Source organism: Hypomesus nipponensis, chromosome 12 (genome assembly GCF_054491055.1).
Source record: "Hypomesus nipponensis isolate SF chromosome 12, ASM5449105v1, whole genome shotgun sequence".
Lineage (NCBI taxonomy): Eukaryota > Metazoa > Chordata > Actinopteri > Osmeriformes > Osmeridae > Hypomesus > Hypomesus nipponensis.
The window spans coordinates 8082053-8106659 of record NC_140372.1 but is presented as its reverse complement, the minus strand read 5'-3'; the positions used below and the strand labels follow the sequence as shown (position 1 = coordinate 8106659).

Genomic DNA, 24607 nt, shown 5'->3' with positions numbered 1-24607 from the left:
TTTCCCATGGTTAGTAAGGTGCAATCGTGTCCTCCTGTTTAAATTCAACCGGCACAAAGCTTTCCACAGCTTAAATACAGTACATGTCTTTGCACAACAATAGTAATGCCCCCTGCTGTTAAATAAACTGTCTCGGGAGTCAATTTAACATAAATACACTAAAGTACATACAAACATTGAGCAAACAATGTCTGTCTTTGATGGTTTAATAAGCAATCTGGCTATGCACACACAGGAGAGGACAAAGCTGTCTAAAACATCTACAACATTATCCAAAGCACCAAGGTAGCTTGTCCCAACTATAACAGGCAGTCATTCATTGACCCATGAATCAAACTAGCAACATCATTTAGGTCTGAGTGGAAACCCCAGTTCTATACGACACTCCCAAGAGTTCTCTAATGTTTGTGAAAATGGACAAACACGTCTTTTATGTTCCCCTTGTATATTAAACACAAATACAGCCATTGGCTAAATTAACATGTGCTTTGACATATGGCTTCCTCACCAGTGTGACTGTGGTCCAGTGAGATGCATGGAGTCTGATGACAGAGGGTTTCTGCTGCCTCTGTGACTGGGGCAATATTGGTCTCTGTGGTGCCTCAGGTCTCCAGAGCCTTTCATGAATAAACAGCTAAGCAGCTTGTAATGGTGCCATTTAAGGTCTGGGCACTTCTGTTACACTCTCTTTTGCTGACCAGAGAACAACACACAGAAGTCAGCAATTCACAATTTGCTTCCAGAAAACAGGCGTTTGTTGCCCAGTTCTGAGAAAAAAAACTGTTTTATGGTGTAAATGTATTATGATATTTGATCAAAAATCAAACCAGCATGATTTACATTGATATGATTCCAATACACATCACTGGCAAGGCTCTCAATTCCAACAGTCGATTTAAAGTGATTTGGACAGTAAACCTAGGAACAGTCTCTGTGTTACTGGACCACCTACTCCTGAAGGTTTGTAAACTGGTGGTATTTAGATGTTTTCCTGCTGTAAATGGGGAATATGGGAGTTTTCTAGATCACTGGATGCCCATCCACCATTTGAGACTTTCAGTGTAACCTGTCCATTTTGTCTTGTTGTCAATTTGTGCAAAGCAACTTTGCTGATACAGATTCTCAGTTAGCTTCCCTAACATCTGTTCATGAGGGGGTGATGCACTGTACAGTATGTACACTGGGTCCACAGGTCCATTAGATGGCTAATGAGGTCTGATCACAGGGGAAACGGACTGTGACAAATGAAGAGATGTTCTAATGGATGGACTACTCGAGGCAGCCGTGTGTATGGGTGTGTGTGTGTGTGTGTGTAAGTGTGTGTAAGTGTGTGTGGGGGGCAGGGGGGGGGGTCTTTCCACATGTGCACTGAGCAATGCAACTCTATACAAACATCCATCTCAGTTCAGAAATGTTTAGGCTTATGAACTCAGTTTAAATAGTTAGAAATGAAACAGTTTAATTAATTAATACTTCATTTAGTTGCCCGTAGGAAGCAATTCATTCATACAGGAGTGGACACAAGGGAGATGTAGAGGGCACCGAGACCCCTTTACTGTTTCGCCTTTAAGAGTCTTAACTTCATGAAATATAAATGGCAGAGAAAACACGGAGGAAGCATGGGAAGGTTTTACTCAATAATCCTCCTTCACCTTCAGACTGGTCCGATTTCAAGTGTTGCTCTTGACTTTTGGTCCAGCTGGGGAACAGACCTAGGGCTTCAGCAGAACTAGGACCGGACTGTCTTTTGTTTCCCTTCGTCGAATTAGGAAAGCTGTCAGCAATCCTTGTGTAAAAACGTGATTATTAAAAAAGGGTTATTTGTTTGTCTGGTAGCTCCCATATCAAATCCAAAAGGAAAGGTAATCCATGCCCAGATTATCTGTGCTTCTCATGTTGCACAGGTGCTAGAAGCTGATAGGACACAAAGTAATAGTCCAGTAAAACCTCCTGTGGAGATGGAGGACATGGTGGGTTAGATAGCACAGCAGCAGTCCACTGATGTGTCGACATCATGGCCACTCCACTATTCTCAATTCCCAATGTCATATGCAGATGTTTGTCCCTAGCAGTCATAATAATACAGTTATGTAACAACAGTGTCATATGTTTTGAAATTATTCTTCTTAATCCATGACCTCATAGTAATGAAATGTAATCAATTGCATGATATGAAATTGTAGGAAAATAATTTTTATGTTGAGAGCTTCTCATTGATTGAATTTCTCATTAATTGAAAGTAGGTACATATCAGATAAAGAAAGACAACTGTATACAAAATGACTATGTTATCATTTATTTATACCCCCATTTCTAGATCTTTCCTCATTTTAATACAGTATAGTGCTTTTTCATCTGGTTTGAAATATCTTTTTCCATGCTTTAGAGAGAAGAGAAAGAAAGAGAGAGCTCATGCATTAGCCGCACATTCTTGATGGAACAGGGCCAACATGCAAAGTGCATGAACCCATACAGAACAGCAGAGGAGTGGTCAGCCCTCCCAACTGTGGTCAGAGAATGCATAAATAGAACATCCCACATTCTAATATAGTGCTTTCAAATGGTTTGGTCCCCTCTCGAGAATCGCCTGTCGCATATGACAGTTTTCAAACATTTTTGTGTTACCAACAACCAGAGATCTACTGCAGTGCATGTCAAGTCAACATGCGTTTTCACGTATCATCTTCAGAATAAGAGAATAAGCAGACATTCAAACATTTTTAAAGGATTTTTCAGACTGAGTGGAAAAAAATGTTCATCAAGATGTTATAGAAATCAGACTGAGGTCAAGTAGATTCTCACAGAGTAAGAAGTAAAGAAACATTACCACACAAGGAGAAATAGGAGAAATTGTTAAAACAAAGTGTTAGGAAAGAACGAACATTAAACATTGAGATTGCTTGGCATAATAGAATCAGATTCAAACAGCAAGGAAATAAAACAGCACAATCGTTTTCAAGAGTAAGAAACAAATAATTTGCATGTTTTGGGCATACTTCAAAACAACACAATAGTTCCTTTTATTTACACTATATCTACATACACAAATACCTGTAACACTTTAAAAAGGCAGGAGGCAAAGGGGATGAAAGTAAACTTGGGTAATTAAAATAAATAAAAAACATAGATGACATTTATAAATAAACATTACATTACAAAAACGAAACATAACTTTATGCTGACATCATCTTTGGTGAGCTTAAGTTAAGAATCACAAAGACATTACAGTATGCACCTCTTCCTTTATATACAGAAGGAACCATGGTGGATTCTGGAAACTCTTTTTGGTGGAGAGATGCACTTCTACTGAGGAGTGAATTAACCTTATTAGGCTTGATTACATTAGCAATGATGTCAACAAATCTAATTCTCCATCTCTTTCTTCTGTAGTGGTTCAGAAAGATAGTAGGGAAAATGGCCAAGTGAAATATTGACGGAGGTGAACAGGGTATACGAACACCCTTTCTTTTATCATTCCATGCCATGGAATAGAAGCAAAGGAATATCACAATTCAGAAACAAAGCCTTGAATAAAGTTTCTGTGGTGAGGACAATTTCAATCGTCTCACATTTTGACAAGTGCTAATCAGTGCAATGCTGTAAAATTCACAGTACAAAATCCCAATGGCAAATTGAATACATTGCCTTAAAAGTGCAAGGCAAGACATTAAAAAATTAACGTGTTATGAATATTTTGGAGAGGTATGTTTGAAGGTGTACTTACTAAATATGCAGTGTCTAGGCAAGTTTCAATCAATAAACTCACCACATCAGAGACAGAGAGATACAGACAGAGAGAGACAGAGAGAGACAGAGAGACAGACAGACACCCTACAGGGATGGACTACAGAGAATGCATGGTCCAAACAGCTGTTCGTTTTCAATGCCTATCTTTTCGCCAATTTCAACAACACAAGCTACTCAGGAGAGAACTGATCCTGTTCGATGGGCTTTTTCACCCAGGCACCCAGTCCTGCTTTGTGGAAGGCCTTGATGAGAGCTTGCTTGGCAGCGTGGTACTCCAATGCAGCTTGTTTGGCTTCGTGGTATGATCCTGGTTTGGCCATTTTAATTCTCAGGGTATTTGAGAGCTTAAGCAGAAAAAAAGAGAGGTTTCAGTTTAACAAAATCTATGAAATTACAAGTTTACCAATAAACACATTCAATTTCGGATCCATTGTACATACCGAGATCATGCTATATTGCATCGCTTTACTATGTGCAAATGGTGATTTGTACATTGTTTTCCGGTTCCGAAAAAATTTCCTGTGTAAATACATGTCAAGTTTAGAGCTGAAATCAACTTATTCCAAGGTACCTTGCAGTGAAGGCGGACCCAGCGGTTGAACAAGGCATACTTGCACAGCCTGGATGGTCGTCCCAGATCATCCTTCCCAGTGGTGGCGTTGATCACCTCCAGGGCCTGGTCCCCCACAGTCCAGTTCACACTGAAATTCGGAGCTTTCCCTGGCTGCCGTGCTTCTGCGTTGCTTATGCCTGCGGAAGAAAAAAAAATCATCTAAAAAGTTAACGCTTTCTAAACTTATTATTATAATAATATAATGTGAGATGGGGGTTGTAAGGACAGGCATGGGTGGTATTAGTAAACACTGAGATAATGTTGATGTATGGGTGTGTGCTGCAAAGACATATTACAGCTCTTTGATTTCTACAGGCTCAATTACCTTCACTTGGTCTTGTACCAGCTGCGGCTAACGAGCTAATTTGGCAAGCAGGCGGCGAGAAGACCCAAGGCCAAGAAGTCACTTAAATGCCAAAAGTGAAGCTATATACCTACACTCTGTTACTAATCACGTTACTTTATCTGAGTGGGGAAAATGGTACAATGCAGTAGGTATTCTGTTGAAGGCTAACTCCTCTGTCTGTTCCTGACACAATGTATGCAGATTTTTTTGACAGGATGTCTGTAGGTTTCTTGACAGGAAGTAGACAATTTTGGTGACAGGAAGTGAGGAGTGCTCACCGCTGAGGAGTGGGCGGTTCAGGCTGAAAGGCAGTGGGAGGTCCTCAATGTCGGCAATCCTCTGGTACATGGCACGGGACAAGTGGTCGGCGTGGTACAGACTGCCCAGGATGATGCTGGAGAAGTAGATGGGCTCTGTAAAGAAGCTCATCAGGGATCCCTGGATGCCAACCACGTTCCACCTGGGGGAGAGAACAACAGGAAGTAGGATCTTAATCTTTTCAGAGAACACATGTGTGAGAAGTGCTGGTCACAAGACAACCCATGGAGCCTCTGTGAGGGCGGGAAGTACCGGGAACTAAGTCAAAACTCCACTTGAACTTTCTAAACTTGCAAAGCTGAAAAACAGGTAACAAATGGCTTGGGGTAAAGAGTTTTCGAAAACACATTGAAAGAAAATAAATAATAATCTGCACAATCTGGAGTAAAATCTAAAAATCAACAATATTGTTTTCTGAGAACCCTTTTGGCAGTGTGGAGCTGTAGCAAGCCCCAGGGGGTTCCTAGCAGGGCTCACAGTCTCTGCTGAGATTAATCAAAGGGTCTAATCAAAGCTTGTGGCCTAATCACACCTGGAGGACTGCTCGTGGAGAAAAACACGAGTGATTGGGACATGAGAGAGCGAGACAGTAGCCAGCAAAAAAAAAAAGAAGGAAGAAAGAAAGCGCATACAATCACAATCATTTAAATAGCGTCTCATTCACAGGGCAAAAGCGCCTCTCATCACCATGGAGTGGAGTGTGGTGTTGAACAAAAGCAAGCCTCCGACAGCGAGGCCTATTATACCTTATTCCCTGCCATGAATTTGAAGAGTGATAAACAGCCCAAGCCCTGTATATTGATTGCATAATCAGACTGTTTATATGTTCAGCGCATTCCCTTAAACAGGAACTATTTGCTCCCTGGGATCTATCGAGCGCTTCCCACTGAACGATCCTATTGTCTGAGGCACTGTACACGTAACATCACTTCGATGGGAACGGTTAGAGGAAGTAGCTGATGGACGTCCGCCAGACATACAGACCTGGATATCTTGTCGCTACAGGACATGGTGAGCAGCCGCTCGCCCTGCAGAACCCCGTCCCAGGTCTGGATGGTGTTGCTGGATCTCACTGGGATGGTCCCCTCCCCAGACTCGATCTTGGTCCGCAGTTGACCGCGAGCTTTCCTGTTGGGGTGTCGGTCTCCTTGATCTGTAGGGATGGAAGAGACTTCAGCCGGGCTGCATTCAGTTGAAATGCAATGTCGCACAGTCACAGTAAAAATGTTCCTCGACTTGTTAGTCTATCATAAGATAGAAGTGTAGGTGTGGTGTCTAAAACAGGATGGTTGATGCGAGAGTCAGGGGGAAGGTTAGCGACTAGAGGAGGTTGGTATGGGGGAAGGTTAGCGACTAGAGGAGGTTAGTATGGGGGAAGGTTAGCGACTAGAGGAGGTTGGTACGGGGGAAGGTTAGCGACTAGAGGAGGTTGGTATGGGGGAAGGTTAGCGACTAGAGGGGGTTGGTATGGGGGAAGGTTAGCGACTAGAGGAGGTTGGTATGGGGGAAGGTTAGCGACTAGAGGAGGTTGGTATGGGGGAAGGTTAGCGACTAGAGGAGGTTGGTATGGGGGAAGGTTAGCGACTAGAGGAGGTTGGTATGGGGGAAGGTTAGCGACTAGAGGAGGTTGGTATGGGGGAAGGTTAGCGACTAGAGGAGGTTGGTATGGGGGAAGGTTAGCGACTAGAGGAGGTTGGTATGGGGGAAGGTTTTCCTCACCCTCCACTCCTGCCTCGTGGGGTGAGAAGATGCGGGCGTCTCCGCATGGCGACGTGCTGATGTAGAGGTGGAACTGGACATTCTCCTTCAGCCGGAAGCCATGTTTGTCACATCTGGCAAAGATGGACTTCTGGTGCTCCTCTCTGCTGCTACTGCATCACGAAAGAACGGAGACGATTGAAAACACGGGCTTGGTTAGAGCAAATATACACCACCAACCAAAATTCTAATGTTCTAGTGACTACAAAAAAAGGATTGAGCTTTGGCTGAAAAATATTAATATAAACATTTCAGGTTAACCAGAGCCTCCTCCTGCACACATTTCTATCTTGACATTTAACACAATGTTCTTTATGACAGAAATCCTACCAGTAGTTCCCATCCCCTCAGCCCCACTAACCCCTCGCAGCAATCGGTTAAATATATATTAGAGAACCCTCTGGGCATGCACTCCTTTCTGTAGCAGTAGGGGTGGCGAAGGAAGGAGCTTACCTGAGGAAGTGCTCCAGCTGTGTGTACAGGTACCTAATGAGAGAGCGGCGAGCGATGATCTCAGCGTGGCAATCGTTGAGCGCCAGGCCGCGGTCGCTCATGTACTCGCCGTTTATACACTTGGTCCCCGTGGAGACGCAGATCACCTGGGCTTCCTTGACGTCAGTGCCTGTGTGGGAGGGACGTGGAAGGGAAGATGTTTAAAGGCAGCGCAGGATACAGGCCGGCCTCTTATCCTCAACCAGACCTATTTGGATTTGCGAACAAACTGTAAATTGTGGGAAGTATCAGAAGGTAAATGCGTCATGAATAATACATGAATGTTGAGTAATTTAAAGTCCTGATTGGATGTAATGGAGCTCTTAGTCTCAGTATGGGCCCCATTTCATTGTGGGTCTGGCAGCGGGGGGAGAGAGGAGGGGGGGATTTTTGACAGAGAAAGAGCCCACTGTAACAATACCTGTTGTCATAACGACACCGGCCAGGACTTTCCGCCGAGCGTGCGGAGACGTGAAGTTCTCCGTCAGCTCGCTGAACTTGTCAACCACCAGACGGGAGACAGCGTCTGCCAGGACCTGAGACAAACAGCCAGTCAAACATCACACACATCATCTGAACACCGGGACACAGGCCAGGGCGTGCTGCTGGGACTGGCTTTGGTGCTGAAGACAAGTTTCTATTATTCCAACATCAAGCATTTTTATATATCCCAAATTCCTTCTTTTTAGACAAGACTGAATAGACTTAGGCAATCTTTGGGCAAAAGGGAACACAAAAATTGAATGAATGATACATGTATTGAGTGGTTTCACTGATCATCGGCATCTGAACTGACATGCCTTAAAGATGTGAGAATGCAAAACAAATAAGAGAAAAGAAGAGAATAGCCTGAAGCCAAACGATGATTCAATGAGAACAAATATAAATCCAGTTTGTACAGTATAATACATGCCGGCCATAAGGGATAAACTTAGCCAAACAAGGTCAAATTAGAAGGGTTGTCTTACTTATTACAACCAAATCAGCAAAACTGTTTCAAATTGAGCAGGGTTTGCATGGGGCTGAATGACATGTCTCTGAAGGCTTAGGGGAGATCAGCAAATCACCTGCTTCATTGACCGATCTGTTCAGAACCAGCCAAACAGGATTGGTTTTGTTTGATCAATAGCAATGTTTGAATAGCATTCAGGTGGTGATGTTAATTAAGATTACAGTTTACTTTCCCCTCTTTGTTATCAGAGCGAGGGGGGATTACTGCAGGGATTAAGTGATGTGTAAATAGATTTCCTGTACACAAAGCGTGAACTCCCAGGCTTATAAATGCCACTTTCTTTCAAAGCTTTCTCAATTTTCAATTAAAGGCTGTCGGATAGGATAATGAGGGGTGACAGTTGATAGAACCCCACGTCAGTTAAAGAGACAGGATTTAAACGTGGAGTGCACTGGACTGCATTACAGGATCAAACTAACCGACAACTCCAGCCGATTTTGTCACATATACCAGTGAGTGGCTGTTTGTAACGGTCAAGCTTTGGTAGAGCCCTGCCTACAACAGAGAAGTCGTTAAACTGCCAGGCGTTCTGCACGGACAGCAGGTGTCTTACCTGCGGCAGGTGCAGCTGGAGGCCCTCTCGGGGGATGGGCTGGCGGGACGGAGTCTGGTCCAGCTGCATGTTAAAGAGAGCGGAGAGAGCGGCCTGGGCGGCTCGTGCCTTGGCGAGCTTCTTATTGCGGCCCGAACCTTGGAAGCTCTGCGTGTCTACCGTCACGGACATGACAAAGTTCTTGGCGTGACTCTCGCCGCTCTCGGACACAAAGTCGTACTTGAGGCCCGGGCGTAGCTCGTTGAGGATCATGACTGGGTTCTTGCCGCTAGAGGGGCAGGTGAGGGCAGAGGGGACGGGGAGCGGGGACTGGGCCAGGCCGTTGGAGCTGGGGGCGCCTAGCAGGGCGGGGTACTCCAGTCCCAGGGGGTTCAGGGACCCGTTGCCGTTGGAGCCCAGGTAGAAGGAGTCCTCCGGCGGGGCCGACGTCTCAAAGCCATTGAACAGCATGTCTGGGAAGTCGGCCTGGTCGGAGGTGAAGTCTGTGTTGACCGTCAGAGTCCGCCCCATGGCCATGTGCGCCTCCGAGGCATTGGGGAACTGGACGAAGGAGCGCAGGGCCTTCTCCGCAGCGTTCAGCTTGGCCTTCTTCTTGGTGGGTCCTGAGCCCTCGAACTGCTGCCCGTTGACCTCCACATTCATGACAAAGACGGGCGCGTGAACGGGCCCCGTCTGGGAGAGCAGCTTGTACTGCAAGCCCGGCTTGATCTCATTCAGCTGCATCAGGGCATTCTTGGGGAGAATGGGCCCTGGCGTTTTCTTACGCTTCTTGGGCCTGTACTTGGAGTGAGCATGCCCATTATTGCCCTCCTCTAGGGGCCGTTTCCTGCCTCCCCCAGCACTCCCATTGGGGATCTGTGCTGCCTCACCTGCCCCCTCTTTGGAGGACACGTTGTCCAGGTTGCGATTTTCCTTAACATCAGTGCTGCATGAACCTGCGGTGCCCAGAAAGAGTAACTTACAACGCCTTCGTTGCAGGATCTTGTAAATGTAAAATTTAGAGATTCCTTTATCTCTCTTTGTAACTGAACAAGTGATGTGTGTTCCTCAATACATCAGGTTAGAGCATAGCTCAGCAAAGTTAAATGAATACGGTCAATACTGATACATAAACCATACTTATTAGCCTTGCCAATGAGTTAACGTTACGAAATGAATTAACGCTGTTTAAAGTACATTTTACAGTAAAAAGGAACAGTACATGAATAACACGTAGTCCAATAATTTTCAATTTCTTACGTAAATGATAGCAGGTACAAATAGAAAGGAAAGACAGAAACTAAGTCTTTCTATCCACTGCAAACCACCATCAATCCGAACAATAAAATATTTACAATAGAAAAAGGCTCATTCCTGACTCAGTACCCTCAATCTACAGCTTAGATCATGTTCCTGCTTGCTCTCTCCTATTTGTTAGGACAAAGCTCAGAACAGGAACTGTCACTGTAAATGTACCCCAGTGTCGTTTTTTAAATCAAAATGATACTAGGACACTGTGTTAGAGCTGTCAAAGGAACACATATCACCAGATCCCGTTAACAAAGCCGATGGAACTTTGAGTAAATTTTCATTTATAACATCCTCCAGCAAAAGCTCGATAGGTTACTCCTTTCGGCGCTCAGGAATAGAAGAACGATCCTTTTATAAAATGCAGGTGTAAACGTTAGGGGGGGGGGGCCTGGAGAGAAGAGTGGCAATTGAGAACATCACACCCCATAATTTCGGAGTGCATGAGAAATTCAGAGAAACAACAACATTAGCATAAGGTGTCTATGTTATTTAAAAAAGCTTTTAATTATTCCTGCCGTTTCAGGGTTGATCTAACCAGAGCGGGAGCTAATTCCAGTAAGAAAAAAACACATTAGACATACAGTGAGCATTCACAGATGCTGGGAAAAAAAAGGGTGTTTCAAGTGCAGAGCGTGTCACACCAAAAGTGTCAAAAAAATGATGCAAGTGACAGACTGATAGTTGTTCATGTGCCAAAGCAAACAGATTGTTTAGTTGGAGGCTAACGCGTGCAGAACAGTACGTCATTCAGAGAATAGGAGCAGAGAGCACACAGACAGAAAACTAAAGAAATCGTCTGGGTTTACAATTACAGTATATTAAGCAGATAACAAGCATGCACATGGGAAACACAATGCTACCAATGCCCAGCTCCACAAGGAAGAGAGGAATCAGGTCTGTTGAGGATGGGGGAGTGTGTCTGTCGGGGGAGGGGGGGAGAGGGGGCATTGCGACACCACCGGAGCAGCAGAGTTAAACCATGCCTGGCTTGAAAGCGTCTCTCAGAAAGCCCTTGGATAACCTTCACAACGACCATCTCTCCCCATGCCACTGGCACTCCCTGTGCTGTCCGGCCTAATCCACACCCTCTCACCCTGTCCCCATGTCTGGGCCGGGGCTGGTTAACGGGGAGCTGGGGAGGATTACGGCCGTCCTAACACACACAATAAAGTGTAAAGTGTGTAATGGGATCCATTTGATAGTCCTACAGTACAGCAGTGGCAGCCAAAAGCAGAGTGCTGAGTTTGCCATCTGCTTCACTTCTGTGAGAACACGGCCTGCCCCTTCCTCTGTCCATCACTAAGGAATGATACAGCCATATGGGCCTGAAAATGACTTTGCCTCTCAGCCCTTTCAAAGGATGTTTCATCCGATTTATCGGGTATGTTTCAAAACCGATAGCTGGGCTTCTCAAGGCTTTTTTTGTACACTGCATGCTCATGGCTTTAATATGTGGAGATAACAACTCCAATATGAATGCTTTGAGGTGCCAGAGAAGCATTTTCTTGTAGCTGCTGACTTCAGCCCGGCAGGATAACGTACATTTATTCCACATCTATTCTTCCCATAAACTCCATTCAGCCCTAAGTGGCTAAGATGGCTTGGAGTTGGAATTGAGTGCCTCTCTCTGAATCTGGAGAGGTGGGGAGAGGTGTGTGTGGGGGGGAGGGGGGGTAATGTGGGCTTTAGGGGCTTCTGGGTGAAGAGCAGGGGGGTCAAGCTTAGAATCTATCTTTAAAAAGGTTCTGAAAATAATGCAGGAGATCCCCTTCTGACCTGCGGCTTAAACTGATCCTGCCTCCTGAGCTGCCAAAAATACCTGGACGCCTCTTTCTTAAGGAAAATCCTAGACACATCAATGAGGAACAGAAAACACCATTTGCGCGCCCCTTTCTATCCTTGTCCAAAATAGATCGTATTACTCACAGCGGTATGACAATGACATCCACATTGCCGAAGCATTGCTGTCGTTTGTTAAGTGCCCCCTCGTTTGTTCATACTGTGCGGTGTCACTAGTGAACAATCACATTTTGTTTGGAGAGTGCTTCGCTAATAAACAATCTTTGTTTGGGGAGAGAGGGACTCACTCATGCTCTCTTCCTCGTCCCCCGCCATGGTGTGGAACCTGGGCTGGTTACGGGGCTGCCGCAAGCCAGCTCGACCTGGAGGACAAACACAAACACAGTCAGGCGGTATGTAGGCTACCAAGTGAGAGTCGAAAATGACTATTATCAACAGATCCAGACAAGCAACACCCAGACACATGGAGTAGTTCTCACTACTCAATACTTGTGACATTGATGGTTTGTACCGTTGCCACTGAACACACCTATGAGGAACCTTGTGCAGTGTCTGTGGTTTTAAGGAAGCTTTATCCAGCCACACACCCAAACTAAATCTTCCGACGAAGGTAGGAAGGGGGTAAAGAGCTTTAAGTGGAAGATTGAGCTGGAAGCCGCTGTATAAATATTCAGCCGTGGGACTAATCTGGCCCATGCTGACAGGACATAATAACCAGAGCAGTCTTTTGTGACTTTCATATCCATTCCATTACCCCTCATTTTCGACAGCTACTCTTACATGCACTAGGGTTCACACGCTGTATGTAGATCATTTGAGCATTCACAGCAATATAGCACTGAAATACATCCAACCCATCAAAGGTTGTTTTTTTCTTTTCTTCATATCGCAGAAGTGATCAATCCTCATACACCTGTGCCGGCCTTGCAGTTTACTGTGGCACAGAATGTTCAGGGAGTATCAGCTGCCTTAAACTACCAAACCGAAGTCTGGAAAGTGTCTGGGACCAATGTGCATGACGGTGATAGCCACGGGCTGAGCCACCTGAGGGAGAGTGCTAACCAGAGATACTATATCACCACACAAGCAGACTGAGAGAATGTCAATGTAAGGCTAAGGGAAGAGAGAAGAGGAGGAAATCAGTGATATAATTGTATATTATTAATAAATATTGACCTTTAGGACGTGTGATTCAATTTCCCCCAGAACACTTCGAGACATGCAGTCAGAGCAAGCAGCAAAATATGTCAATCATGTTCTGAACAGAAGTCCTGGAAAAAAGCTAATAGTAATATATCTATTATTATGTTATTATTTTAAGGGACACCAAAGTTCATATCTGAAACAGCTCCTAGCCTAGCCAGACAGCTTTGTGTTTCATGGGAGGGATAATTGCCTCAATTGCCTACTGCAAATAAGATGAAGAAAATAGACTGTAGTAAGGTTTCTCTGCACACAGTGTACACTAATCAAATGTACCAGAGCTTCACATTTTTTGAACATTCCGACGCCAAAAAATTGCAGGGGTTTTGAAATGGATACAATGTTGACAGATATACATGCGGATTTGGAAAGTGTAATTGGCACTCTCAGATGAAAGACTTCCTTGAGTCGTGTCAGAGTGGAACTGATCTGTGGCAGTGACGTTTGCCTGGTGACAATGCTTTGAAGTGGATGCATCCGATAAGCCGCACCCCAGAAAACAGGCCGCTTCAGCAGAATCAGTCAGGCAGCTAGCTGGAGCATACAAGCTTGTTATTAGGGAAATACACTGACCCAAACACTTCTCTTTCAAGAGGGAGATTCAACAAGATACGGAGGCCCACAATAACTTTCTACAAACTATTCCCCTTCTATAAACCTTTCTTAGATTCTAAAGCCATCAGAAACTACGACTCTAGTGTAGAAGTATAAGATCAAACTCTGGGGATGTTTGACAGTCAGTTATATTCTGAGGTTACCAATTCTTTTGTTTACCTCATTGCCTGTTAAAATGTTCGACAGTCTCTAAAGTAAAAAAAAAAAAAGTGTTTTCGAATGTTTATGTCAATACGACAAGGGAGGGTTAGTAGAATGGTAATTGTAGTGCTGTCATTAACAGAAAAGCACCGTCATTAATAGCAGAGCTTCATAACTCCTCTTACAAATCATCCTTCCAGTGTGCACCTCATCACCCCCACCATATCTGCTTCTTGTCACAGAGCCATCACCAACCCCCCCCCCCCCCCCCCACCATTCTGAAAATCACCCGACACCACGGTTTCCCCTCCTGAGAAGCTGGCCTTCTCACCGATAAGGGGACGTAGAGCTGCTGTTATTCACGTTGGGTTAATCAGGGAACTGCCACTCTACATGTCATCCACAGACATAAATAAATAAATGCCCCAGGGGAAAAAATTGGCTGATAATTATCACCGCTTCTTTTCCTGACAGACAGGGAGATGGTGCGGGAAGGGGGAGCGGGGTGCTTCTGAGCCCAAGATCTTGCAACCAAGGGTCATATTCCCAGAATGCCCTTGTGCTTTATCTGTGAAGCTTCCTGACAGAGAGCAGAGGGACATCCGCATCACATTTGCATGACTGAAGATAATGTGGAGGCCTGCTTGCTTCCTTCCTTTTCTCCAAATGTCAGCTTTGTTACCTTCCTTTGTTTCATAAGCAAAAACTGGGGGAAAAAACACTTTGCTCCCTGGCCGTCAATGCTTAATGACTTCCTTCAGAAAGTCAGATTTCCAGTCATTAAGTCTATGGGCGGCAGTGTAAACGTGCCAGCTAGGCCTAAAGCACAGAAATCAGTGAATATAACAATAAGAATAATGTAACAGCGATGTAACAATGAGGTGCAGTAATGTGCTCCATTCATTTCCTGCAGAAAAGCACAAAGCGGCTGCTACGAATACAAGTCAATGTAATAACTGTAAATGACACGTCGAAGGTACAGTCCTGAGACAGAAATGGGACTGAGGGTAGGCCAGCTTCAGGACTGAAGGCCAGCACACACCTCTCACTACAGGCCCGAGGGGCTCATTTCATCACAGCTGCCGTATTTATGAGCGATGGTCGGCCGTTGGAGTGTCATAATGACTTTGTGCAGCCGGATAAGATGTGGGCTGGGTGTGAGGTGAGGCTGGTGGTCAGGCCACAGATGGATGGGGACCTCCAGGTAACAAATGACATTCTCAATCAGCCCATGATCTTACGTGAAGCCATCCTCCAGTTCTCCTCCACCATCAGCTACAGTTAGGCCATACATTATGCTGCAGGTAATGAACAGTATGGAAATATATGCATAGGAAGTGTTTATCACCTCAGGGATGACTGACCAAGTGGTCACATACAGTGCAGTGGGACATATCTCACCAGCCGCTGTCAGGCCTTTCCTTGTGGGATCCATCTTTGACATTGCAATGAAGGACATTGCATGAGGAGATCCAGCAAAGATATACACTTAAAGATATAGGAATGTATGGCCAAATCTAAATCTGCTGTGAATTTCTTACATATTTGTTTTTATCATGACATTTAGAGTAACATCCAATGTACTATTTGACCCCACTTGTATTAGGTGCTTGGGGTTAAGCCTGACTCTGACACAGAATGGTCGGCAACATCTTTATTCAAGAACACAAACTCAATTAGAACCCAGGACCTGCTAAGCAGCTTTTCCTTGGTGAAAAGGCACAGAGCAGACTTTTCGCGCTAACTGACTGATTGGCGTAGCAGGCCTCACTCTCGGCCTGTCTAATCTCTTCCCTGTGAGCAGAAAATGGCCTTGTAGCACTCTGCCACTCAGCTGTGTTCCTCCAAACATTAGAAGTGACAATGTTATCAGCCAGCCAGGCAGCCGCCTCACTGCCTCCTTTGTGTGAGCAGGATGGAGGCAGACCGAGGCTTAGGTTGTCATTCTCCAGATAATGGAGGCAGAAATTAACTGAGGAGAGAGAAACGTCAACAAATGTAGTTCTCGGACTGTTTGTGTGTACCATGTTGACAAACGGGGTGACAATGAGACTTTGACAATTCTGAAGTAGCTTTCTGTTCCAAGTTCAAAGCTCAATATACATCAGTGGCACATCCAGTACATGAGTCTAAAGTGAAGCTTAAAGCTATTCATGCTAAACGGTTGCGTATTCAAAACATAATTATCTTGAGAGCATTTAAGCATATTATTACAAGCGTTGAGGAACAAAATATTTAGCATAATTTTATTTTTAGTCATTTTGATCACCAAGCGTCCACCAATTACAAGCATACACTACAACTGTACAATACACTACTAACTAAAGCCCAAAACATCTTCTGTTAATTTTTATGTTTATTTCACGTACTTGGTTTTTATAGCTTGCTAAAAAAGACTTGGTCCTAAGAAGTCCAGTTCAGACATCCAGTATTTGGGCTTTCATGAATAACATCTTCCGTGTGATGGAATGCTGTTGACTAAAATCTGACATCCTGTCTTTTTGTCTAGTATGCTAAACATGAGAGATAATATCTCGAACTGAAGTGCATGTTATGTCCTCCATGGCACCAGTGTGCACGCTAACAGGTTCCTGAGAAGGACCCTGGAGAGTTGGAGACAGAGATTAAAAACTGATATCTACAGTAGCCTGTGAGTCCCGTGCAGAATCAGCCGACACTAACGAACCGAAATGTATCTATACTGTCTGGGCGCATCATCGAATCTCCAAATGAATGTACTGTTGCACACATATACAAAATCCCAAAAGGACCTTTGTCCCCTTCATTCGGAACGATCAAAGCTATGGAGAAATGACCTCAGTGGCTGGATAGGAACCCTACATACCTTCTGTCATTGCTTTGACGACGGCACCTACAGAGAAAGGAGAAAATAAGAATATCATTATTATTGAAAGATAATAATAACAATATTCGACAATGCCTGCACTAATGCTAAGCCAGATATATATGTGGATTTGAAGTTTCAACAGGTAGTTTGAGGCTGAACCTGGGGCCAGGCTGAACAGAACATGCAGCGGTGGGCTCTATCACTTAGCCCACGCGCGGAGGGAGACCGTGGTGCGCCGGCCAGAGTCGGACCCTGCCAGACAGGGGCATCCAGGCGGGGAGGAGACAATGATAAATGGATTCGGGAGACGGCTGTGGTGACGGGAGCAGAACCACAGCCGAGAGGGAATTCTCCAAACAACTGTCAGGAGCCCTCCTCAGCACACCAACACAAACAGGTCGATCTGGGAGGAGAAGGGGGGCAGGCGAGAAGGAAGCAACAGGAAGCTTCCTTGAACATGCCTGGTGGCAGCATCGCTACGTTTCTCAAACCCGTGCTATCCCCCCATCCCAATGAACCGGCCTCTTTTTCCTCCTCTGCCAGACGCCCTCCAGTCCAGACGTGACTGATCCATAGGCCATGTCGAGGGGATGGCATACCAAAAAATGATGCACAGACTAGATTTGACAGGAAATCTCAGAATCTGGCTGCACACACAAAGATCTACATCTTACACAACTTGTCATTCACCCGTTAAGTCAACCATTATGATTTTAACTCACTGGCACTTGGGTACATGTTGCCTGGAAAAGTGAACCTGGAAAGAGTGAACTGAAGACATTTCACCATAGAAATTCAACAATAGCTTATTGCTTGACCTTTTCAGCTTGTCAGATACAAATGGTGTGGCTATTAAGAGTATACCTTTAAGAGTCTGCTTTTACTTTCAGTGCAATGAGAAGTAAATGGAAATGTGACATTTAAGCTAAAAATCTAAAATAAATAAATAATACCCTTAGCATAAATTGAAGCCAAGAAACCATAAAATCCAGTAAAACCTCAACAAAATAAATACTGCTATGTACTTTTCATCATCCCATTTCATTGAGGATGAGGAGGGAGTGCATTTCAAATGTATTTTCAATTACTTGATTAATAAGTGGTAAAGTATATTTTTGGGAGACTTGAATAGCATCCTCTTCTCCAGTAGGTCTACGGCCACAGCTGCAAATTAAAAAGCACCTTGATCTTCAAGGACGTTTAGTGACTGCCAGCCCTTTACCATTTTTCAAGGGAATCTGTGAAATCTATATGACGGCTCTCGTTTATGGAGTCGCCCTGTGAGAGACTTGGGGCCAGCGGAAACGCAGTATCAATTCCACACGCTAATCAGCCCCACTTATGCACCGCAGGGAGGGGGGTCTCCCTGAGGGGTTGGTCCCCCTGGGGCCCGGGTAGAGAGGAGCGCCCTCGATCTGGCCTGATATGACAGGCAGGTCATACGTCCCCTGTTCCCCTCTCACACGCTCCCTCCAGAAGTCTTAAGAGTGGTAGGGGGCAGGGTTCGGAGGAGCCCGTCAACCTGTAGGCAACAGCAGTGAAGACGATCATCTCCTGCAACCTCTAAACATGGTAAGCGCTAAATGGAAAACTCTGAAAACCCCATCGGCCATTTATAATAGGTGCCGAATAGGGAACGAAGGATGGACGGTCATGGCTCGGTGAGACATATCACAGTGCCTTTGTGTGGAGAAGGCCTGCAGCCATTTATATACAGGAGGACTATGCTAATATGCACGAATTGCAGATGCTACAACATCAAATATCAAAAAACGGGGGGGAAAAAATGCTTGCGGGTATCAAAGAGGAACCGGATCGTCCTCTCCGTCTCCCCAGACAGCACCTCGACTCCTTTCTGCCGTGTTGGAAGCAGGCCGTCTTCCTTAGCGCTGCTCAGCTGGCACACACCCAGCCAGATCAAATTCATTTAACGCCATCACAGGTCGCCCTGGCCTGAGGGGCTGAAAATTGCCTGCTGACAGAAATGCTCAGGGAGGGGGGTGCTGGCCCAGCAAGACAACGATTCCCCCCTCCCCCTCCCTCAGGCCTGGGCACTGAGGGTCGGAGGGTGGTGAACACCGTGGCCTCGGTGTAATTAGACGTCATTATCCCAAAGGGGAGGCACAGAGTCATCCCAGCATTCACAGCAACCTGATAGGAGCCTCCTTATTTTGTTACTCAACACAAGAGTGAACAAGAAGCTAGAATTAGAGTTTCATAGTCACCCCCCCCCCCCCACACACACACACACACACACACACAAACAACACTTCTTTCTTTTTCAGTAATCAAACGGGCTGCTCCCAAACAGACAGAGGGACTGACACGGCATTTGTAATTTGAAAAGAAAGGACAGACACACGCGCCCACTCCCACACGCAGGGAGCCACCCACGCAGGACCAGAGCACAGGTGTGCAGCTCGACCCCGTCATGCTACTGCAGCTGTGGCATTTGGACTGTTTGGGCCCTTATTCTTGGTTCGCTCTCGGTTTCCTGCTCTTCTTCTTTTTCATCTTCTTCTTCTTTTCCATGGGCTCAGCAGGAGCGTCAGATGAGAGATGCGGAGGTGCCCGTTCTGCAGCTCTGCTTGGCCCATTCTCCCTGCTTCACTGCCCCTGCAGCTCACAACAGATGACTATCACTGTTCTCCCCAGTCAAGGCCAGGCCAGGTGCACCCTCCTCTATCTCAGGGAGAGTAGATGGGGGGGGGGGGGGGGGGGGGACGATGTTGAATTTCACACCCCACGGCCCCGGGATTAGCAGGGCCAGGGCTGGGTGTTGAATGACAGGCGGCCTGGGGTAGGAGAGGTGATGGTGGAGGCAGGAGAGGCTACCTGTCTGAGGGGGTCAGTGGTGGAGGAAGGGGGGTTCAAAGCGCAGCATGACGGGGCTCATGGAGTTCACAGGGCTTGGTTATCAGCAGCACCTCAGGCCCGACCCGGGGGAGACGCCACTATCAGGCCCACCAATCAGACAGGAGGCTGTTTGCCAGACGGAGATGTGCGGCGGCTCTGGCAGACACATCCCTTAGCACCGGTCACGCGTCACAGAACACATCCGCTTACCTTGTCTGGAATTCACTTTGCTCCCAGTAGATTAAACTCACACTTCACTTCATCTCGCAACACGCCAGTTCACAGTGGTACAGTGGGAAATGAAGGTTTTCAACCCTCCCCAAAGTGCCAAGTATGAACAATGGAAATGGCTTGGTAATACTGTTTACCCCATTTTTCGACAGATTACACTTACGTCGAGTAATTCCTCGTGGGGCGTATTGGAAAAAAGAATAATTGGCCCATTGACTTTTTGAGTGTTTCTCAAAGATAGGCATTTTGCATTAATGTGGGCTGTGTATGCTTCAGAGTTATTTAGCTACTGAAATATTAGCGGCCACGGACAATCATGTCTGCACCCAACGAAGCAGAGATATTACAGAAATGACTACAGCACAGAGACATTACTGGGGGCTCCCTGAGAGAATCAACAATGTCTATAGTCCAAAACATAAGGAGTCAATGTTCCATTACAATACATTTTATATAATTTGAAGCCTGCTAAATGTTGTTGAATACTAAATAGGATATGTTATTGTCAATTCCCACTGAATCAATTACACTGTAATCCCACTGTGACATCCATCTATCATTTAATAACTACAGTGTATTGTTCAGAAATAACTTGTTTTGTGCCAAATGTCTCTACAAAACAAACTTACAAATGTCTACCAATAACAAAATAAAATAAATGACTGGTTACTCGGCCGTCCAGTGAGTGATAGAACGGTATTGAGCACCATGACAACTGCTGTTCATCCACTGTGATTAGAGACAAAGACTGGATTATATAGTTAGTAAGAGGATGCTTTACGCATGGAGAGCTGCCTGAATTGAACCTCTTATCTGTTCACCTGGCCAGAGGCTCAAACAGCTGCCTTGGGGACTCTTGTCTGGGACTTCATTAAAGTAGGGTACTCTGGTATTGTCTCATTTACAATACATGCACGATGCCATGTGTTTACATTACAGTTCATAGCGTTACAACCGAATGTTTGTTTCTAAAGAGAAATTATAGGTTGCCTTATTGTATGTAATCAACACCACCGGCAGTCAGCAACATTAAAACATGTTTTGCGTCAACTTTGTTCAACATAAGTAGTAGCTCATTCATTAACAAGTCCTTAATCAACAGTTCCTTTGATTGACCATCTTGAACACATGCATTAAAACTTCAAATAAAAACACACCTTGCTTAAGAACAATTTCAGTCGCACACACACACACACACACCCAACTACCAATCCAAAAAGAAACGTAATCCCGGGCTACCTTTGCGTTCGGAGCGCTTTTTGCGCCTCCTTTTGAACCTGGTGCGGACGAGGCAGTAATAGGCCCCCGCGCTCTGGGAGCTGTCCAGAAAAAGGGCCATGTCTTGGGGCAGGGTGGCGCTGTGGCGTGGGCTGCTCGGTCTGGAGGGGCTTCTCTCTCCGTGCTGGCCCTTCCTCCGCTTCCTCAGTACTCTGCCAAGCACAGACCCTCCTCCCTTCTTCCCTCCACTACTATCCGAGGGAGGAGGAGGGGGGAGGGGGAGGAGAGGCGCGCACGTGGAGGAGGGGTGGGCGCTCCAGCGTACAAAGAGAGGATGGTGCTGTCTGGCGCATGGGCTTAGCCTGGTAAATGGGGTTCTGTCTCCCTGTCTCTCTCCTACACACACACACACAACCTCTCCGACTGTTTTTTTTTCTTCTATTTCTCTCTCTCTCTCTCTCTCTCTCTCTTTCTCTCTCTCTCTCTCTGGCTCGCTCTCAGTCTCAGCTGTCATCAGCCTCACCAGTCAACTCTTTAATACTGACGCCCGATGCATCACCATGGCGCCAGCCAATCCTGGTGAGGGACCTTCTGACCCGCGGGAGTCCGTTCAATGAGCTTGTCAAGGCCGGGGGAGCAGCGCCCCGCCTCTAGGTCATACTCTCCCTTAACACTCCATCTTCGATGGATTCGCTTCACCCACAAACTCACTGAAGCGCGGGCTACAGCGTTGCGTCTTCTGATCGTCAGTGTGACCACAGAGGGAAGCACCCAGAAGTGTAGGGGACTTGGTCCACAGACAGACAGACAGACAGAGACAGACGCTGCACTTTTAGGACTAGCCTATGTCTGTCGTTCTCCAGACATAGGCTGGCACAAGGGAAACTCAATACAACCCACAATTTTGGACATTCAAATAGAGCGAGAGTACTAAAGACCGTCACTGGCTGGTTTCCTGAGTCAGCAGCCTATTGTCGTTGAAGCAGCCTCACAGCCCCCTGACCACCCAGCCTCTCCCATCTCCTTCCCAAGGCCTCTCTAATCCAGTGGGCAATTACTGTCCCGACACGCACCAGCAGCAGGGAGATTTAGCACCATGTAGCTGCCTGTCTCCACTTAGTGTCCATGGCTCCTATTAGGCACCAGCTAAATCTGGCCACTGGAATTATGAAACCTCTCAACCCTTTAAGAGAGCAAAGGATGGCATGAATAATACATGCGTTTTTTCAGAAGTTATGTTTCGAAAACGAGAAGTGAGAACAAAACAATGTATTTTTGGGCTCCCTCCGGCGTCTTTGTGAGAGATCGTCAACCAATGATGACAGACTGTGAGCACATGCCCTACAGAACAAAGCACTATACCAGCTATGGGTGACCACGTGAGTTGGTCAAAATTAAATACAAATGACAACCCAGGTCAAATCCTGATTTTATATTGACTTACAAATTTGAGTTCATCAATAATAAGGCAATGCCCAAAATAACTGCTGAAAAGGTCCTTTGCCTCCCCCTGGTGAACACAATGTAGAACTACAACTACATAGAGTGACAGCAGTCTTCAATATTATGAAGACAGTGGGAGTTCTAGATACACAACAACCCGGAATACTAATTATGTTGCTATCACACCATTTTTTAAGCTTGAATAGCATGGGCATGTCTTAAAATGATGTTATGCTGTTTGAGGTATGCTGTTGAGTAAAACAGTACTGTTGAGTTTCATAGGTCACACTGCCTCCTAGTGGAGGAGAGTTGGAAGAGGTTATCCATAATTCCATTCAAAAATGAGCACCAAGAGAATAAGAAACTAAGTGTACCGTGCTAACTGCTGCTGTTGGATGTGTGGAAACTGGATGGCAACAGTGATCTGGGGGAAGAACAGAACACAAAACAGGAGGATCATTTGCTAATCTTTTGCGACACAATTGAAACGTGCAGTCATAAAGAGAGGTTAAAACTTTGACTAGTAACTAAGCTTACACCTAACCTTCTCTAAACAGCAAGAAAACCTAAACCTGGTATTTTTTGCCTCACACAGAACCATTTCCACTACTGTAACTGTTGATGCCTATATTACTGATGGAGACCATTGTAAAGGTATGTAGTAACACCTTACAACCTGTAGATGGAGCCCTTGACTCGCTCAAGATCAGATGGTTCTGAACTTCATTCCTGTTAGTGTTGTTATTTCTTTCAAGCCCTCAATTACAGTGACCTTACTGGGTGAGGTCTGCTCGACAGGAAACCAGAGGCTAAAATACTAGGGTTGAAAATAGTAAGTTACTGAGAGATACAGGACTATATAGTCAAGTGATTTATCTATAATTTGCACATTTAACAACTATGTAGTAGTCAAGAAATTGACAGAAAAAAATGACAAATAGCTAAAACAATCAGGAAAACAGCAAAAGATGATATCTTTCTTAGACTTTGAGAACACAAGGTCCAACGGATTCCAACCTGAAACCCACAAGCTGTCATGGTCATGTGATCCGTGTCATCCAGCAACACAACAGCCCCTCAACCCCAGACACTGAACACTACGCGGGAAAAGCACCTCAAGTACAAATTCATTCGAAACGCCCTTTGCAGCTATAACAGCTTCAACTCTTCTAGGAAGGCTTTACACAAGGTTTAGGAGTGTGTTTATGGGAATTTTAGACCATTCTTCCAGAAGTGCATTTGTGAGGTCAGACAGATGTTGGAACAGAGGGCCTGGCTGGCAGTCTCTGCTCTGATTCATCCCAAAGGTGTTCTATGGGGTTGAGGTCAGGACTCTGTGCAGGCCAGTCAAGTTCTTCCACACCAAACTCACTCATCCATGTCTTTATGGCCCTTACTTTGTGCACCTGAATTCAATGATTTGGATAGCTTAGGGAATACTTAAGGCAATATAGTGTATCTGATAATACACATGTATTTATGTGCACAATATTGTAGTGATTGAGAGCCTACGTTATGTGTTATCTCGTTGAGTGTTTCCACAGTCCGAAAATACAGAACAAAATCAAAGGATGGTATAATTTATCATACATTGTTTCGGTTCAAGTGATCCCTTAAAACATGCCGCCTATTCATTATACAGCCACGGATACTCTTTCATCCATAGCAGCCATTCAGTTTTTTTCGCTTTGTAGATGTTCAAGAGGACCGACAGCAGTAAGACTTTCCCTGCCTCTCTATATCTTTCTATCTCTCTAACACACACACACACACACACACACACACACACATCTGCATGCAGGTCCCATCAATACTTAGACAGCGTAATCAGTTACTGGTGCCAGACAGATCATTTGATCTGGCTGTGCATCACCACGCAGGGAGAGAGTAATGAGAGCCCCCTCTTCTGTTCCGAGAGCAGGCTACTCACCCAGAGCCGCAGCAGATGTGAGGAGGGCTCATTTGGCACGCTACTGTCAGAAGTTGCCCGTGAGTATTGCTTCCTCCCAATTTCACCCAAACAGAGGTTTGAAGCCGGGTCTTCTGACCTCCGAACGCGACCCCCACCTCGACAAACACCACTTTAACCAGCTGCACCACCAAAAAGCTAGCTCTTCGATGGT

At 45.5% G+C, this 24607-nt stretch overlaps 1 protein-coding gene across 6 annotated transcripts in view; it reads right to left on the bottom strand.

Moving 5' to 3' along the window:
- Window positions 1–2280: 2280 nt before the first annotated feature.
- adarb1a (adenosine deaminase RNA specific B1a) overlaps window positions 2281–24607 on the bottom strand; it is a 33467-nt gene continuing 11140 nt past the window's right edge. Inside the window, exons 3-13 of one of the 6 annotated variants that reach the window (XM_084668020.1) lie at window positions 22859–22908; window positions 16734–16760; window positions 12217–12291; window positions 8840–9774; window positions 7696–7810; window positions 7236–7404; window positions 6744–6895; window positions 6009–6177; window positions 4985–5166; window positions 4319–4497; window positions 2281–4091 (exon numbers count right to left, since the gene is read on the bottom strand). In XM_084668020.1, coding sequence (XP_084524146.1) covers window positions 3918–4091; window positions 4319–4497; window positions 4985–5166; window positions 6009–6177; window positions 6744–6895; window positions 7236–7404; window positions 7696–7810; window positions 8840–9774; window positions 12217–12291; window positions 16734–16743 — 2160 coding nt within the window. In that variant the 5' untranslated portion in view covers window positions 16744–16760; window positions 22859–22908 and the 3' untranslated portion in view covers window positions 2281–3917. The other 5 variants (XM_084668026.1, XM_084668025.1, XM_084668023.1 and 2 more) reach the window with 5 other exon arrangements.